The sequence below is a fragment of the Chenopodium album genome, chromosome 9 (assembly GCF_948465745.1).
Source record: "Chenopodium album chromosome 9, dcCheAlbu1.1, whole genome shotgun sequence".
NCBI classification, from domain to species: domain Eukaryota; kingdom Viridiplantae; phylum Streptophyta; class Magnoliopsida; order Caryophyllales; family Amaranthaceae; genus Chenopodium; species Chenopodium album.
This window is the reverse complement of record NC_137842.1, coordinates 58,506,769-58,523,942: the sequence shown is the minus strand read 5'-3', so window position 1 is coordinate 58,523,942 and position 17,174 is coordinate 58,506,769. Positions and strand designations below refer to the sequence as shown.

The 17,174-nt window shown below is 34.3% G+C and overlaps 1 protein-coding gene across 1 annotated transcript; it reads left to right on the top strand.

Moving 5' to 3' along the window:
- Positions 1 to 6,900: 6,900 nt before the first annotated feature.
- Positions 6,901 to 16,427, top strand: LOC145559961 (anoctamin-like protein At1g73020). Its single transcript, XM_081621227.1, has 16 exons — positions 6,901 to 7,452; positions 8,723 to 8,792; positions 9,015 to 9,130; positions 9,337 to 9,463; positions 9,536 to 9,636; positions 9,724 to 9,815; positions 9,917 to 10,021; positions 10,120 to 10,389; positions 14,405 to 14,537; positions 14,632 to 14,745; positions 14,832 to 14,902; positions 15,024 to 15,154; positions 15,271 to 15,353; positions 15,434 to 15,541; positions 15,782 to 15,940; positions 16,034 to 16,427. The coding sequence occupies exons 1-16, from the start codon at positions 7,261 to 7,263 to the stop codon at positions 16,157 to 16,159; spliced, it is 1,998 nt and encodes a 665-aa protein (XP_081477353.1). The 5' UTR covers positions 6,901 to 7,260; the 3' UTR covers positions 16,160 to 16,427.
- Positions 16,428 to 17,174: the final 747 nt, after the last annotated feature.

The window sequence follows — 17,174 nt, the reverse complement described above, 5'->3', positions numbered from 1 at the left end:
AAACGAATATTCTACGTCAAAAATTGTAGGGTGTTACTAGTTTGGTCAAGGGTACTTGTAGGGTGTTACTGGTTTGGTCAGGGGTTACATGTAAGGTGTTACTAGTTTTGGTCAGGGGTTATTTGTAGGGTGTTACTGGTTTTAGTCAGGGGTTACTTGTAGGGTACGGTGTTACTGGTTTTGATCAAGGGTTACTTGTAGGGTGTTACTGGTTTTAGTCAGGGGTTACTTGTAGGGTACGGTGTTACTGGTTTTGATCAAGGGTTACTTGTAGGGTGTTACTGGTTTGGTTAGGAGTTACTTGTAGGGTGTTACTAGTTTTTCTCAAGGGTTACTTGTAGGGTGTTACTAATTTGGTTAGGGGTTACTTGTAGGGTGTTACTGGTTTGGTATGAGGCTTACAAGCAACTCTTGAATAAGTGACAAGTAACCCTTGAATAAGTAATTCATACAAGTAACCTTTGAAGTAACTCATACAAGTAACCCTTGAATAAGTAACTCATACAAGAAACCCCTGAAAAAAAATAATAATACAGGTAATCCCTGAAGAAAAAATTACAAGTAACTCTTCAAAAAAAAAAAAAATACAAGTAACCCCTAAATAAGTAATCCATACAAGTAGGGATGGCAGTGGATCTGGACCCGACCCGGATCCGTGGATCCAGATCCGTTTTTCACGGATCTGGGTCCTCAAATTTTGGACCCGACGGATCCGGGTCGGATCCGGGTCCAGCTGGAAAAAACGGATCTGGGTCCGGGTCTAACTACCAGACCCGGACCCGGATCCGTAGATCCGTTTTATAAATTTATTTTTTTTAAAAAATATAATTGCTAATACAAACAAGACTCACAAAGTCACAAGTCACAAATTTCAGCCCATATCAAAAACTGAAATCAACCCACAAAAAAAAAAACCCTAATTTTCTCTCTCTAGTTTCATTCTCCAATCTCCACGACTCAGCGGCTCAGCCTACTCTCCACGAGACCATCGCCGGTACCCCCTGTCAGATCGGCGGCGACTCCATCCCGGTACACCCTGTCATATCGGCGGCGACTCCATCTCCGTTCAGTTCTGTAAGTCCCGTATTCCCTCCTCTTTTTAGTTTCTTTGTTGTTTACTTTATATAAGCAAATAAATTGTTGGTTATATGCTGAAATTTCGTGGGTATGCTGAAATTTAAGGTAGTAGACTAGTAGTTCAGATTTGTTTGTTATGTTTTTGTACAAGTTTGCATTTGAGTTGATGAAATTCTATCAAGATTATATGCTGAAATTTCGTGGGTATGCTTGTGCATGTTTTTGCTGCCAATTTGTGTGTTTTATTTTGTCTGCAAGTTTGTGTAATTTATACAATTTTGTGTGAATATTTGTTTGATTAATTTGTATTATACAACTGTGAGGTCGATTAGGAACTACATAGTTACTTAGTAGCAATTAGTTTCATGAATTAAACCTTAATTACTTCATAAAATCAATTATACATTTATACTACTGATTTTTTTAATAAAATTATATGACTGATTTTATCTTTTATAATAATTTCAGAGTATGGATGCACAATCAAATTTTAAAGATAGTAATGAGGAACCATTTGCAGTCCCTTCTGATAAAGAGGAAGAAGAGGAAGGAGAATTTGAGGGGTTTGTTGAGGTCCAAAATGATATTACTAAAGAAAGTGAGTCTAGTAGTATTAAGAAAAGTAAGAAACTAACTTCTGAAGCATGGGACTATTTTGATCTGACTACAATCAATGGTATACAAAAGGCAATCTGCAAGTTTTGTAAAAGTAAGCTCTCTTACTCTGGGAATTCAGGAACATCTCACCTTCTTAAGCATGCTAGAAAAGTATGCTCGGGAAAGCATTTGAATCTTGCTGCCGGTCAATCACAATTGAAGATTAAGACTGAAGTTGATGGGACTACTTCTTTGGCCATTAAGGAAAAGCAAAAGAAAGTGCTATTTGATCAAGATGTTTCAAGACAAAAGTTGGTTAAGATGGTAGTAATACATGAGTATCCTTTGTCAATTGTTGATCATATTGCATTTCGGAGCTTTGTGAAGAGTTTAAATGAAAATTTCAAAATGATTTCAAGGAACACATTGAGGAGTGATGTGATGAAAATGTATAGCAATGAAAGAGTTTCTCTTAAGGTTTTTTTAGAGGCCAATGATAGTAGAGTAGCAATAACAACTGATATGTGGACCGCCTCCAACCAAAAAAAGGGGTACATGGCCGTGACTTCACATTTCATTGATCAAAAATGGAATTTGCATAATCGAACACTAAGGTAATTGTTTAATTAATTTATTTCTAATATTAATTTATTTCTAATAGTAATGGAGTTTCTCTTCCTTTTGTTTTTGGCTATTTGAACTATGTTATTATTTGTGGTGCTAGCTAAATGTTATAGCTTTTATTCATGTATTTGGCATGTTTATTTTTGTTGTAGGTTTTGTTTTGTGCCTTGTCCACATACAAAGGGGGTTATTGCTAAGATTCTAATGGATAGTTTGTCTCAATATTCTTTGGAAAACAAAATTTCATCCGTTGTTGTTGATAATTGTACCACAAATGATGCAATGATTAATGTATTGATGGAGAAATTAGAAAGTAGTTGTTTGGTGTTAAATGGAGAATTTTTGCACATGAGGTGTAGTGCTCATATTCTAAACTTAATTGTGAAAGATGGTTTAGAAGTGATTGATCATGCAATTGGAAAAGTAAGAGAGTGTATAGCATTTTGGATGTCTACCCCTAAAAGAATTGAAAAATTTGAGGAAGCTTGTCGTCTTTTGAATGTGAATAAACCTAAAAGAGTGGGTCTTGATTGTAAAACTAGGTGGAATTCTACTTACTTGATGCTTGAATCTAGTTTGCCTTTCAAGGATGTCTTTCATAAGTTGAAGCGTTTAAATAAAAGGCTTAAGTTTTCTATTCCTAGTGATGGTGATTGGACTATGGCTACTCTTGTTTGTCAAAAGTTGGAAATTTTCTATAAGGCCACTAAGGTTTTTTCTATTAGAAATCATCCAACTGCTAATTTGTTTTTTCGAATTGTTTGTGAGATTAGACTTGCTTTGAATCGTTGGGTGCAAACTGATAATGATGTGGTTATTAAGACAATGGCTGAGAGTATGGTTGAAAAATTTGACAAATATTGGTCACATATTAATGGGATTTTGGCTATTGCTGCCATTTTAGATCCTAGAAATAAAATGGATTGTGTGGCTCATTATTTTGGAAAATTGTATGGAAGTGATGCCCATGTTGAAATGGCAAGAATAAGAAGGACCCTTGATAATCTTGTCCATGAATATCAAAATAAGAATGAGGTAGTAGTAGAACAAAGATCACCATTAAAGAGAGGGTTTAATGAGTGTGATGATGAAGATGATTTTGCTAGATCAAAGAGACAAAAAGTTAGAACAACACCTTTGAGGAGTGAGGTAGAACAATACTTGGAGAGTGCCACAATGCCGGAGGATAATGAATTTGATGTTCTTAAATGGTGGGGTAGAGATCAAAATTATCCAACTTTGCAAAAAATTGCCAAGGATATTCTTGCAATTCCCGTATCTTCGGTTGCATCGGAAAGTGCATTTAGCATGGGTGGAAGAGTGGTTAGTGCTCACCGTTCTCGACTTCATTCTCAAACCGTAGAGGCTTTGATGTGCTTACAAAGTTGGATGGTTGATGATGTAAAGAGTAATGTTTTACTTAGTTATTTTTTTTTTCCTCCTTACTTTATTATAGATTTCACTTCTAATTCTAATACAAATTAAAGTAAATTTTTTTTTTTTTTAATTTTATGATAGGCACTTTTGAAGGATCACTTTCATGTTCAACTATCACCGAAGATCGTGAGGATGATAATGATAATGATGTACAAGAGGTGGATATAATTGATATGGTAAGATTTATAAATTATTATTATTTAATGTTAAGACATACAAAGTATAATTTAGTTTTTGCCAATTACTAATTCTTCTCTTTGTTTGGTTTGTTTCTTTATTCTAGGATGTTGATGATATTAGTAGTGATGAAGATTAGTCCTTTCAAGAGATGGATTTTGGATGCTCATATTGGAAATATCATCATTATTTTTTTTTTCTTGGTCATTTGTAACATCGTACTTTTTTTTAAATGTTTGGATTTTTTTTTTTCAAAGACAATATGTGTGTTAGTTTGTATTTTTAGTTGTATAACTCTAATTTATGTATTGAACTTGGTTGAAATGCGCTTTATTATTACATTTGTTTAAAAAAAGTAGGCAAAAGATGCAAGACCCGTTTTGGACCCAGACCCGGACCCGGATCCGTTGGATCCGTCGGATCTGGATCTGGGTCTTCATTTTCTGGACCCGACGGATCCGGGGCGGATCTGGATCCAAGGCTGAAAAACGGATCTGGATCTGGGTCCATCCGGACCCGGTCCAGATCCGACCCATTGCCATCCCTACATACAAGTAACCCTTGAAAAAAAAAAATACAAGTAACCCTTGAATAAATAATCCATACAAGTAACCCCTAAAAAAAAAAATACAAATAACCCCTAAAAAAAAATACAAGTAACCCTTGAATAAGTAACTCATACAAGTAACCCTTGAAAAAAAATAATACAGGTAACCCCTGAAAAAAAAAAAATACAAGTAACTCTTGAAAAAAAAAATACAAGTAACCCCTAAATAAGTAATTCATACAAGTAACCCCTGAAAAAAAAAATACAAGTAACCCTTGAATAAATAATCCATACAAGTAACCCCTAAAAAAAAATACAAGTAACCCCTGAATAATACAAGTAACCTCTGAATAAGTAATCCATACAAGTATCCCTTGAAAAAAAAAAATACAAGTAACCTCTGAAAAAAAAAATAAAAATACAAGTAACCTCTGAAAAAAAAAATACAAGTAACCCTGACAAAACCAGTAACCCCGTTATATGAGTGAACAGTAACCCCGTTATACGCGCGTAATCCGTTATTTTTACTCACTTGGCAGCAGGCCACACGGTGTGGCCTGCTGCACCAAAAAAGCTCTGTATCAACATATATCATCTCACTTTATGTAGCTTTCATAAATCATCAATAATTTGATTTTACTTTGGCTTAAAGATAAAATTGATAAAAGAACTAATTTAATGAGATAACTAACAAATGTTAATGACACAATATGAAAAATGACACATGGATGACCAGATAGTGACCCGATAATAAGATAATAACTCAATAATTAATTTTTTTTTTTTTAAATGATCTTATTTGAATATTAAATTTGATCAACCCGGCCCTAAAATCCAAAAAGAATCTGAATTGGAATTGATCTAATATTGAATCAACTTTTCCTAATCAAACTAAATAGAACTTAAATGAAATGAAATCACCCCGGTACAAAGTCATCCAACCCGAAAGTGAGTCATTTGGGGCATATTTTTACAAACCTCGAAAGTACATGGTGCATTTGAAAGTTTTCAGGAATACACGGTGCATTTTTTAAAACTTTAAGGGTACACACAGGGCCGTAGCATGGCCAGGGCAGGTGGGGCGACCGCCCTGGGCCCCCGAACCAAAAGCCCAACTTCTGTTTAAGAAAAGGCCCCAAAATAATTATGTATAAAAAAAAAATAAAAATAAAAAAAAGAAAAACTAAGGAAGAAGTGTATAACTGACATATTAGCAAAACATTGAGTTCCAGAAATTCAATCGCCATATTTTTCGCTGTTCAACCTTCTTCCTCCTTGATTTTTCTCCCAAAATATTCACTTTCCTAAGTGAATTTGATTTACCCAAAAAAAAACTGCCATAAATTTAATTCTATATCCAGGTAAATTTATTTTTCAATATGTATCTCAATCCAATTTTTGGTCAGATTAATCCCTTCTTTTACATAATTATGCTAAACGGTAATTTTATCCTTCAATTTTCAACGGAAATTTATCTATTTATATATAATTCTCTTTGTAAACTCTACTTATTCATCTACATCTTTTCTTTCTATTAAGTTTTCATCTGTACAATAGGGGGAAAAATATTAAGTCATTGATTGGTGTTGTCTACTTGTTAGAACATATCAATGTAGAAACTATTATTAGTGACTTTGCTTCTAAAAAAAGGCTCCTAGAAATATCTTTATATGAACGCTTAGGCTTTGATTTCAATGTTTTATCTATAGAAAATTTGATGTTATTAAAGATTATTATGCGTATTAAAATATGTATTTTGTTGCCCACCCAAATTTTATTTTATTTTATAATTCTATATGTGAAATAGGGCCCAATTTTTGTCTTCGCCCTGGGCCACCGAAATTTCTGAAACGGCCCTGGGTACACAAAAATATTCCCTAAAATCTTTGTGTCAATTCCATGTTACATATTCATAACAATCTTGCATTTGCACAACCTCCACAGGGGCTCTTGGATAGATGTGTCAATTCGAATGTTCGGATCGAGTTTGATGAGGTCGGGTCGGGTCAATTTCTGAAATTGAGTCATGTTAAACTGTTGTCTCCAAGCAAGTTAACATGTAAATCAGATAATTTTCAAATTAGTTTTAAATCAAATATGGTTTTTTACGAGGAAAATTTATCAATCGGGTGTACTTTGGACACCTCTATTCTCAGAGCCTCTGACAACCTATTGGTTTCTTTACACTACATTTTTAAAATTTGTTATATACACCAAGTGTACCGTACACCCAAATACTTACGTGTGTACGATACATTTGAATGTATATAACAACATGTTCCACACTTTATACTCCATACTGCGGAGTGCTTCGTAATAAAAAAAAAACGAGTGTTTACAGCGTGGGAACCAAGTTTCTGACCATTTGACTTGGATAAATGATGGTCACTCTGGAGTTTGGACACTGTACAGTTGCATTGGCATAAAGGCCGTTACACTATTTAAAGTACAGCCCCACCACGTGTCTTTTTCTCTCTCCACCTTCTTCTTTCAATGTCTCAATTTCAAAAAGTAATTCATTTTTCTTAATTTTTCCAAATTAAAATTCAATTCAATTCTTTTGCCATTCCAATCTCTAATTCTCTTCCCATCTGAATTTATACGCTTTTCGACATTTTCCATGTTTATCTCAAACTAACCCACATTGTCCAATTCAATCTTCACGCAAATTCATGCATTTTTTCGGTCCAATTATTCCATGATTTGGACCCCCATTAAACCCCTTTTCATTTTACTCAACATTTCACCAAATTAACCCTTGATTTTTAGCTAAAAATATTGGGTTTCTGTAATTCTTGGAAATGAGTAAAAACGGTGAAGAAAAAGCTGTGTTTGAAATTGCTTTAGTATTTACAAAGAATGAAGAAAATGGTGAAAGTGAAGATGAAGATGAAGGTAACAGATATGAAGTTATGGAGATTTTGGTTGAAGAATTGAAGAAAACTGGGTTGATGGTTGAGGAAGTTCCTGGCCTTTCTCATGAGTTTATTAAGGTCAGTTGCTCAAATCTTGAAATTTACGATTTATTTCTAATAGGGTTAGGAGCTAGCTTTGTTCGGAATTAATAGTCATGTTGATTGTGTAATTTGAACGAGATTTGTTCGGAATAAATAGTCGCGTTGATAGTGTAATTTGAACGAGTAACGTGATAATCTAATTGGAAAGGAAAGAATATTTGTTTTGCAATTGACCAGTCAAGTTTAGTCTCTTCAGTGTTTCGTTTGTTTTTATATACATATATATATAATATAATTGGTCAAAGTAGGCAAGTTAGGGTGTTTGATGAGTCTAATTCCTTGATTTTAAATATTAATTACATGGATTTTATTTGTTGTTTACTTATCTTTCATTACAAATTGGCCTAATTAGGTTATAGAGTTGTTTATTTTATATAGTTGTTTAATATGATGTTACTTATATATAGTTATATTGCATCAAAATAACCTAATTAGGGTATAAAGTGGTTGTTACTAGCAAGAATTTACTATTCTATGATTAGGACTGGTTTATACTCCGTAGTTGTCTGGTTTATACTCCGTAGTTGTTGATGATCCTTTATGAATAGCTCAGACTTTTGATGTCCGGGCCGAAAAGAGGTCATTTGGGTGTAATTGTGTGAAAGTATGTATGAAGTAGACAAATAAGGGGGAAGGATTAAGTTTTTGCACTAAGGTGTCATGAGATGAAGTCATGAAGATAGAAATCGAGGAAAAGACGTGGAGATCGGGTCCTGATACGAACTTAAGTTTCTCAATATAGAAATACGAGTATTGTTCATTTCTGATTTAATATTGTCAAACTTGAGCAGGAACCAGTGTTTTAATCTGTTTCCAAATACAAAGCTACAATTAGCTCATTTTAGTTCTGATTTCAGTTATAAATAAGTATCTACTATCTCCGTTACAGATTATTTGCAACGAGTTCACGTAAAGTAGAGGGGAAAAATGTCTAATCGTTGCAAATAATATGTAACGGAGGTAGTATATATGTTCAATATTTTTGGCAAATTGAGTTGAAGATTGAAATTGAGGAAAAGACATGGAGAGGATCCTCCTACGAACATAAGTAGTTTGATACAGCAATAGTATCTATGTCTAATCTGATACCGTAAAACTTTAGCAAGAGCCAGCGTTTTAAACTGTTTCCAATGTGTGCTTTTAAGTGCTGATTTTGGCTATAAGTATCTATATAAGTTCCATTCCATGTATATTATTGGGAAATGAATTGGTACTAGTGTGTTTAAAATGGATATTTCTCTCTCAGTTGGCAGCACCTTTGGAGGCTCTAGGAAAGGCTGCAGCAGAATTACAGATAAGGAAACGAACCAATATTGGTATTAACCCATATTTATTTTCTTGTTCCATCGTTCCATACTCAATCTATTCCCTAAAATGTTATTATAACATTAACAATCTTGAGTGTATGACTGAGGTAATGAGGAGTTTAGTGAGGAACTGAGGATCATTAATAAGTAAAATTACTTCCCCAACATCATTCCTCAGCCATTGGATAGCCTTGTAACTGCATATTTGGTGCCTTTTGTTTTATATCTCAGGAATGGACTTAGCTTTTGACTGGGAACAAGTTAAAGCCTTTGCGAGGCAGGCTGATGGCTCATTGTTCAGTTGGTGTGAACGCCATCATTGCTACCATCACTTAATTTATGGAATAGTAAGCATTCTTCAGACTTATGAAGTGTATTTTTCATTTATATTTACTCTGCCTCCAATTTTAGCACATCAGTTCTGAGAACTTTGAATTCTTCCTTTCTCATTTTAGTGATGGTGATTTGAACTTTAACCTTGAATGCTGTTAGCTATGAAGGGAATGCTTTAGAAGTAATTCATCACTCCATATTAAATAATTGATTATTGCAGGTAAATAACAGTAAAGTGGCTGTACCTCTGAAATATGGCTGCAAAAAATTCTACTGGGAACCTTGGGAGCCTCTTCTTCGGAAGCTGGAAACAGAAGGCATTCTTAAACAAGTATTTCCTTTGCACGGTATGAGGATTCCTAATTATTGCTGACTTTCTGTGTTTCCAGTACAGTATAAACTTAACTTTATGCTAACAGATGAACAGAAGAAGAAGGAGATGCTAAGGAGTTGGGCACTAAACTTTTGGGACATTACAAGGCAGCCAATTGATGATATATACCTCTACTTTGGAACCAAGGCAAGTTGAAATGATACATTTGAATTCTGTGATCTACTTTCATGTTTTCATCGGCTAATATTTACTAAGGCAACTTACAATTTGCAGATAGCAATATATTTTGCCTTTCTTGGAATGTATACTCGATGGTTACTCTTTCCTGCGGCATTAGGGATTGTATTGCATTTAGTTGACTTTGGGTAGGCACCTACTCTCCTATCTTAGACTTCTGTCAGATTATTAAGCTCCTCAATTTTCCACATAGCTTGCAATTTTCCATTGACTGCTGTGTATTTTCTAGAGCACTACAATTTCTGGCTCTTCCGGTGTTTTTCATAAGTATCATATCATGGGCTGTATTCTTCTTCCAGTTCTGGAAACGCAAAAATTATGCCCTCATAACCAGGTAATTTTCTTCATAAACAAAAGCATCATTGTTTATTTTGCTTACTTTTCAATTAAAGATATCAGGAGCATCATGCCTTAACCAGCTCTTTGATGCAGATGGAACATCAGTTACACAGTTGGAACAGGACCTGGATATAAGATATTTGGAATGGATCTAAACTCTAGGAAGCATCCTCTGGAATTCACAAAAAAGTTGGAGGCTGATAATGTCAAAGGGAAAGCAGCATACCAAAGAGATGAATGGTTAGGACGTCTAAAGAGGATCAGAAATGATACAGTCATTATATTGAGCATTATTTGTCTTCAGTTGCCTTTTGAGCTAGCGTATGCTCATCTCTATGAAAAAATTGGATCAGACATCATAAAGTAAGCTTTCTTTGTCTATGCTTTAAATAATGGACTGCAAATTAGAACTTCTTTGTAAGTCTTGAATTGGTATGCTAATATGTTATTACTTTATTTTCAACAACCACCACAAAGTCTTAATCCCAAAATGATTTGGGGTTTACTCACATGAATTGACATAAATAACCGTTCGCAAAAAATGGAATAAAGAATGAAAAGTGGTAAAGTGAAAGCGAGCAAGAATGGAAGCAGGATAAACTGAAAACTCAACAAGAGGATTTAAAAATAAAATCTGAGAAAGGATTTGAAAAAAAAAAAAAAAAGGAAAAAAGGCCAAATAGAGAGGGAAAACATGCGTATGAGAAAACCTAGAGGAAAATAAGAAGATTTTGCAAAACACAATGAGATTAGTTAAAAGGAAAAAAGAGTATATATACTTCTTTTTTTGTTCAATTTGGATGCATCAGTTTCCTTTTTAACTAATAAATTCTCTCTATCTCTCTCATATCACATGGACCCTCTTAATTTTCTCTCTATCTCTCTCTACTCCAAATGGTCTAGGAGTCCGTAATATCAAAAGTGATGCGTCTAAAAAAAATGGAGATGTATTTAATATCATGACAAGTCTCAGCTTAGATTTTCTCCTCTCCACTTTATCCTATTTCAACGCTAGTTCCTTAATCCCCAAAAGATGCATATTACTTTCTAATCACCCTCCTCCTAATTTTCCTAGGTCTCTTCCCCTACCTCTCACGATCCCATCCCTTTGCCACTTTCAACCTTCTATACCAAAGCCTCACTCAATTTCTTTCTTACATGGGCAAACCACCTTAAGCCATTCTCCATCATCTTGTTCTCACAAGATGTGACCCCTACTTCTCAAAATATCTCATTTTTCATACAATTCTCATTTACATGGCCACACATCCAACCGAGCACACGCATTTTCACCACATTCATCTTATAAACATGACAATGATTCACAACCTAACATTTCAATGCCATATAATATTTTAAGCCTAATTTTTATGCGTTGTAATATTACCTTTAATCTAGGGCATGCCAGGATCACAATTAAAATCCTGTACTTCGACTAACCTGCTTTTATTCTTATACGAAGGGATTATTTTTCCTCCACTTTATTGGCATGCCCCAAATCTTGTTGAAGAATGTTGTTGACCATTTAATTCCTTTTTTCGTGAAGAATATTGTCAAAAATTTAATTACTCTCTCTCCCAAACATCTTCAAACCTCAATAGGAATGTCATCGCTACCGTATCATTAAAAAAAAAAAAATACTCCACCTCGACTTCTTACAAACTTCTAAAAAATGAAATAGATCTGTCACTTCTTATATCTCATGCAGTAATGCAAATTATGTCCAAAGTATACCCCACTTTACTTAGTAATTAGCTGTGTGGAAAAGAAAGGGTGCTGTAGGAAGTAGAATAAACTACAGTAGGCATATTTATGCTACTTTCTGTTGGTGGATATTATTGTTGGGAGATCTTGCAAAGGAAAGGTGAATATTTTTTTTATTTTTTTAAAGACGGTGGTAGTATATTAATAGAAGCATTAGCTATAAATTCCAATGGGATGTGGAAACTAGAACAATTGCATGTTTAAGGATTATTCCACTTTAGCAAAAGTGTGACGTGGGTATTCTGCTGTGTGTGAAATTCACCGAGTACAAATAATATTATAACGAGTACGTGTGTTGTATCAAGTTAAACCATTTCATATAGCATAACATTACCATTGTATCTCTTGTATAATTATCTCAGACTCTCATGTGGGACTGGATGAGGGGTTCACATATACACACCTCTACCCCTAAAATTGTTGATAAATTGTTTTCATTAGACCCTTGATTGCAATTGTATAGACAGTATAGAATAATTATTGCTAAATGAAATTTTGGAATAAGAATCCGAATTTAAGACATCCATACAAACAATAAGGGGGATTGGAAGAAAAATTAGTTATGTTCTTGCAAATATCTAAACTTCAACACTTTCTTGCTTGTCCACCTACACGCTTGTTCTAGTCATGTCTAGTATACATGGATTTTACCTTCCAACTGTTTAACCCAGCTCCTACTGTCATTAAGCTCATTAGAATATGAATCAGGGGTAGAATCATGAACATGAAGAAAATCTATTGCTTACTTGCAATCTGAAGAAATGATCATTCTCTCCATATCTTCTCTTTTGATCTTGTTGAGGCCTTCACATATTCTCATAAGATCTGCAAGAAGGCGATTAATAGAGTAACTTTGTTTCTGGAAGCCTCTACACCAACTACAGACCTTCTGGATAAACCACTTGGCATGAACGAAGGAAGTGTCAACATATAACATAAACCAACCATAGGGTGGAAAATCCTATTCTACGGGAGTGTTTGGAAGAATTGGAATTAGAGGGAGGAACAAGGCCATTATCAATCAAAGGCGTTGGTCCGTTGGAGAATAGAAATTTCAACCTGAGGCAATTTGCTTTGTGGAGGATATGGTTAGGTGATTCCTGATAATCCGATTTGAAAATGATATGATTGTAGTGTTTCTGGTTTTATAAACAAAGAAAGTGGAACTAAATACTCCATTTAACTCCTTTAACAATGTGGGTACTAGTTAAAATATTCTCAACCAAATCGCCTTACAAAGGTCTTGTGGAATAGCTGGATAGACAAGAGATTCAGATAAATCAAAATCTATGGCTAGGATGGCATGGATTAATTCTTCTATGATGATGAGGGGACAATTGGGGCAATAGGAATTTGGATAGATTTAACAATACTTAAGCAAGCCTCAATGGAGCACCCTATCCCTCCAAGGGATCCATTGTGGAAGCTTGATGCTTTTCCATAACTGCTTAAGGTTCAAATTCAAATTAAGGGCTCTAATATTTGCTGCATCTGCACTAGAAAAAGAGAAGTGCTGTGGGAAAGGAAGCGAGAACAAGGCATTAAGGTTTTTAATTATATTTGTCATGATCTTAAGTGGGTGACAAGTAAATTAAAAGCTGTCTAGATCCCTCTCACCCACACAAACAAAATCTCTTACCTTCTTAGTCTCTTCTTCTGGAGCAAATGGTGTTTTAATGAGATTGCTAGCTGGCCTTATACCTAGCCCAAAAGAAGTCCTTTGCTCGTTACGAAGGTCCAAATACTACTAAGTATTAGGCAAGGAGGTTCCAACCCTTAGCTAAAACTCTTCCATAGAGGCAGTATAATCAGGGACATACTTTGATCTATTACTCTCTCGGGCTATATCAAGAATGACATAATAATTTCAATTTGAAATGGTTTTACTTCTACACGTATCTCCGTAAAAGCTCATACTCCCTCATTATACAAAATATGAGTGCCCAAGCCTAATAAGAAGTTTATTTATGGTTAGAAAAAGTATTTATTTTGACAATGCAATTTTTTTTTTTATCAATGTGGAAATACTAGTGGCTGATTTATGATCAGTATTTTTGACTGAATTTTCCGAAAAAAAAATCAAAAGGAAGACATATGTCATATGTACAGAAAAAGCTAGAAGCAGTTACTTTCTAATTATTAAAGATAGTTGCCAAAAGGGGGCACCAAAAAGTAAATATAAATAAATAAATAAAAACTTAAAATGTAAATGTATTACTGCTGCTACCTCCTGTCTATTTTTGCTGATTAGTTAAATTATTATATACTGTATATATTTACTTGAAGTATATGTGCATATTATTGGATGCTTTAAACTTTACCATGATTTATTGCACTTCATGTAGTACCAAAAGTCATATCATTATTCCATGTTCAAATTTTGATAAAGATTTCTCACTGTCTTTCCGCTTCCGCATTATATAATCTTTATAAAAGTAATGCATTACAATGATTATGTAATTATCTATTGTTTAACCTTGATGATAGAGCTGGTCTTTATTAATAGAGAAATTTTATTCCTTGAGCTGGAGATATTATTGACTACTAGTAGCAGCATTGTTGCTACAAGAATAGAGTAATAACATATAATCAACTTTTCTGGTTAATTTGATAGGTTTGGGCTGACGGCTGTTTACCTACTTCTTATTCAATATTTTACTCGATTTGGAGGGAAAATTTCTGCTGATCTCATTAAAAATGAAAACATTGACAATGAAGAGTATCAGGCAGACAGCTTGATTTACAAGGTGAGGAATGGGAACAGATACCTAAGTTTGTTTGTTTGCTTAATTTTGAAGGTGACTTCTAAAGCAAATTCCCTTTGTTGACATTTCTTTGCAGCTTTTCGGGCTTTATTTTATGCAGACATATATTGGAGTTTTCTATCATGCTTTGCTCCACCGCAATATTATGACACTTCGCAAAGTTTTAATCCAGCGTCTGATCGTCTCTGAGGTTGACATGGTTTTTATTGAACAGATATCAGAGTCTACTTCCACTTACAATTGTGATTGTAACTGTTATGTGTAACATGTTTGCAGGTTTTTGAGAACTTGCTTGAAAATTCTTTGCCCTACCTTAAATACAGCTATAAAAAGTTTGGAGCTGTTAGGTGAGCTTTATTATCCTTTTGTTTTTATTTGCACCATCTTTACATTTAAATGAAAGTAATACAAGTTAGTGTAGCTGTTAGATCACCTTTATGTTTGTTAACGCATTTACCAATTATCAAGGCTCAAGAAGAAGCACGATAAGGGGTCATCAATTGGGAAGATAAAAGTGAATTCGAGAGTAGAGAAAGAGTATCTGAAATCTGCTTACTCTGCCAGCATTGGAGGAGAACTTGAAGATGGACTGTTTGATGGTAATACTCGTAATTTTTTTATTACAAGCTTACTTTATTTGTTTTTGAATGGCTTATTAATGTAGCTTTTGATACATCTGAAGAAACTTTACTGTCAAACTGTAAACTATATGCAGATTTTCTGGAGTTGGCTCTGCAGTTTGGAATGATTATGATGTTTGCAAGTGCATTTCCCCTCACTTTTGCTTTTGCTGTTGTGGTGAGTAGTTTATATTGGAGTTTTCTATCAATCCTAGTTTGAGGCACCAAGTAAAAATCTAAAACTAGATGTTGGTACAGAACAACATTATGGAAATCAGGACAGATGCTCTAAAATTGCTTGTCATGCATAAAAGGCCTGTTCCTCGTGCTGCTGCTACAATTGGAGCATGGCTGAATATATTTCAGGCAAGCTTTCAAATTGTCAATCTTTTTTGTGCTTACTGCAATTATGCATCCCCTTTAACATGTTTTTTGCTATTAACCATTACAATTCCAACGCATAAATTCTTAGTAATATCCTAGAAAGATGTTGCAAAATATAGAGTGATTCTCAGCAGTCAGCATTTACGTTGAATATTTTCTGTTCTACATTTATAAGTAAATTACATTACTGATTGGATATGGTTTATGTTTTCTGAATTTCAGTTTCTAATAGTGATGTCAATATGCACCAACTGTGCACTTTTGGTTTGTTTATACGATGAGGAAGGGAAATGGAAATTAGAGCCAGGGCTTGCAGCAATTTTGGTCATGGAGCATATCCTCCTAATTATAAAGTTTGGCTTTTCTCGCTTTGTCCCTGAGGTAAACCTATGGTGGTCTTGTACTATTCCTAGAAAAAAAAAAAAGGGCTAGTGTAGATAATGAGTACATAAACGTGCAATTCCTATTTCGCAGGAGCCTGCATGGGTTAGAGCGAGCCGTGTGAAGAATGCAACACATACTCAAGATGTGTCTAGAGAACTCTTGAGGACCATTTCTGGTGGAGAAAAGATGTTGAACCCTGCAGAAATAACGAACTGACACCAAAAATGCTCGCCTTGTACATTGGTATATAAAAGTTTTGTAGGATGCCTTGTAGATGGTACATATAGTTATACAGAAATGCCATTGCCGTCTGTGCCCTATATCAGTGTGTCATCTTTTGATTCTTGTTATCTTTCTGCCCAGTCTTTTGCTTGAAACTGTAATTGCTTCAAGTTGTATAGGACTATAGGTGGGTAGTGGATGCTCACGGGTTCTTTTAATCTCAAAGAGAAAAGAACAGAATTTACAGTAAAGCCGAAAACTTTGAATTTCTTCCAGATTTTGTTTTGTTGCTCTTGTTGCTTTGATGACTAGAACCAGTATGCAGTTTTTCTCGTCTATTTGCCTGAGGGAACTATATGCAGTTTTTCTCGTCTATTCGATTTAAATATTTTGGAAGAATATTGCAATAATAGTTAACAGACGTAAAAGGTGGTGGTTTGGAATTTTCCTTGTAACCTTGAGGTCACAACTCGCAAGGTTAAATCTTTGAACGATGCTTGGGTTTGAGGATCCTTACTCTTTCCCCCTACTTTCAAGTAATGTAGATTTAACATTTTTTTCTGCATATAAGATAATTGCTGGTAATCTCATTCCATATATCAACTTTACAAAATTATGAGGTGGTGGTTTGGATATATGTCACCTAAGTTAATGTTATACATAGATATATGGTGTGTTCGTGTTTTATAACCCTACAATCATGTGCATGGTGTTATGGGCACACAATCAAGCCTCGTCTCCAACCACATCCTTGAACATAACACTTGTATCATTTGGGATAGATAACTTACAACAAGAAATTCCTTTCATTCTTGAATGTTTGGCTCGTTTAATGTAAACTTATGTTTCTAAGAATTCATGTAAATCTGAGTAGGCATTAAAAAAAAAAAAAAAAAATAATAATAATAATAATAATAATGGGGTAAAAAGGTGGATGAATGTAAAAAAATAAAATAAAAATTAAATTAAATTAAAAAAAAGTGCGGATAAGGTTAGAAAAAGTGTAAAA

Excerpts from the sequence above, each read along its gene's own strand:
- LOC145559961 (XM_081621227.1), top strand. The coding sequence starts at position 7,261 with ATGAGTAAAAACGGTGAAGAAAAAGCTGTGTTTGAAATTGCTTTAGTA. Across the intron at positions 8,793-9,014 it reads AAGGAAACGAACCAATATTG|GAATGGACTTAGCTTTTGAC; the intron begins GTATTAACCCAT and ends TTTATATCTCAG. Across the intron at positions 14,903-15,023 it reads AAAAAGTTTGGAGCTGTTAG|GCTCAAGAAGAAGCACGATA; the intron begins GTGAGCTTTATT and ends CCAATTATCAAG.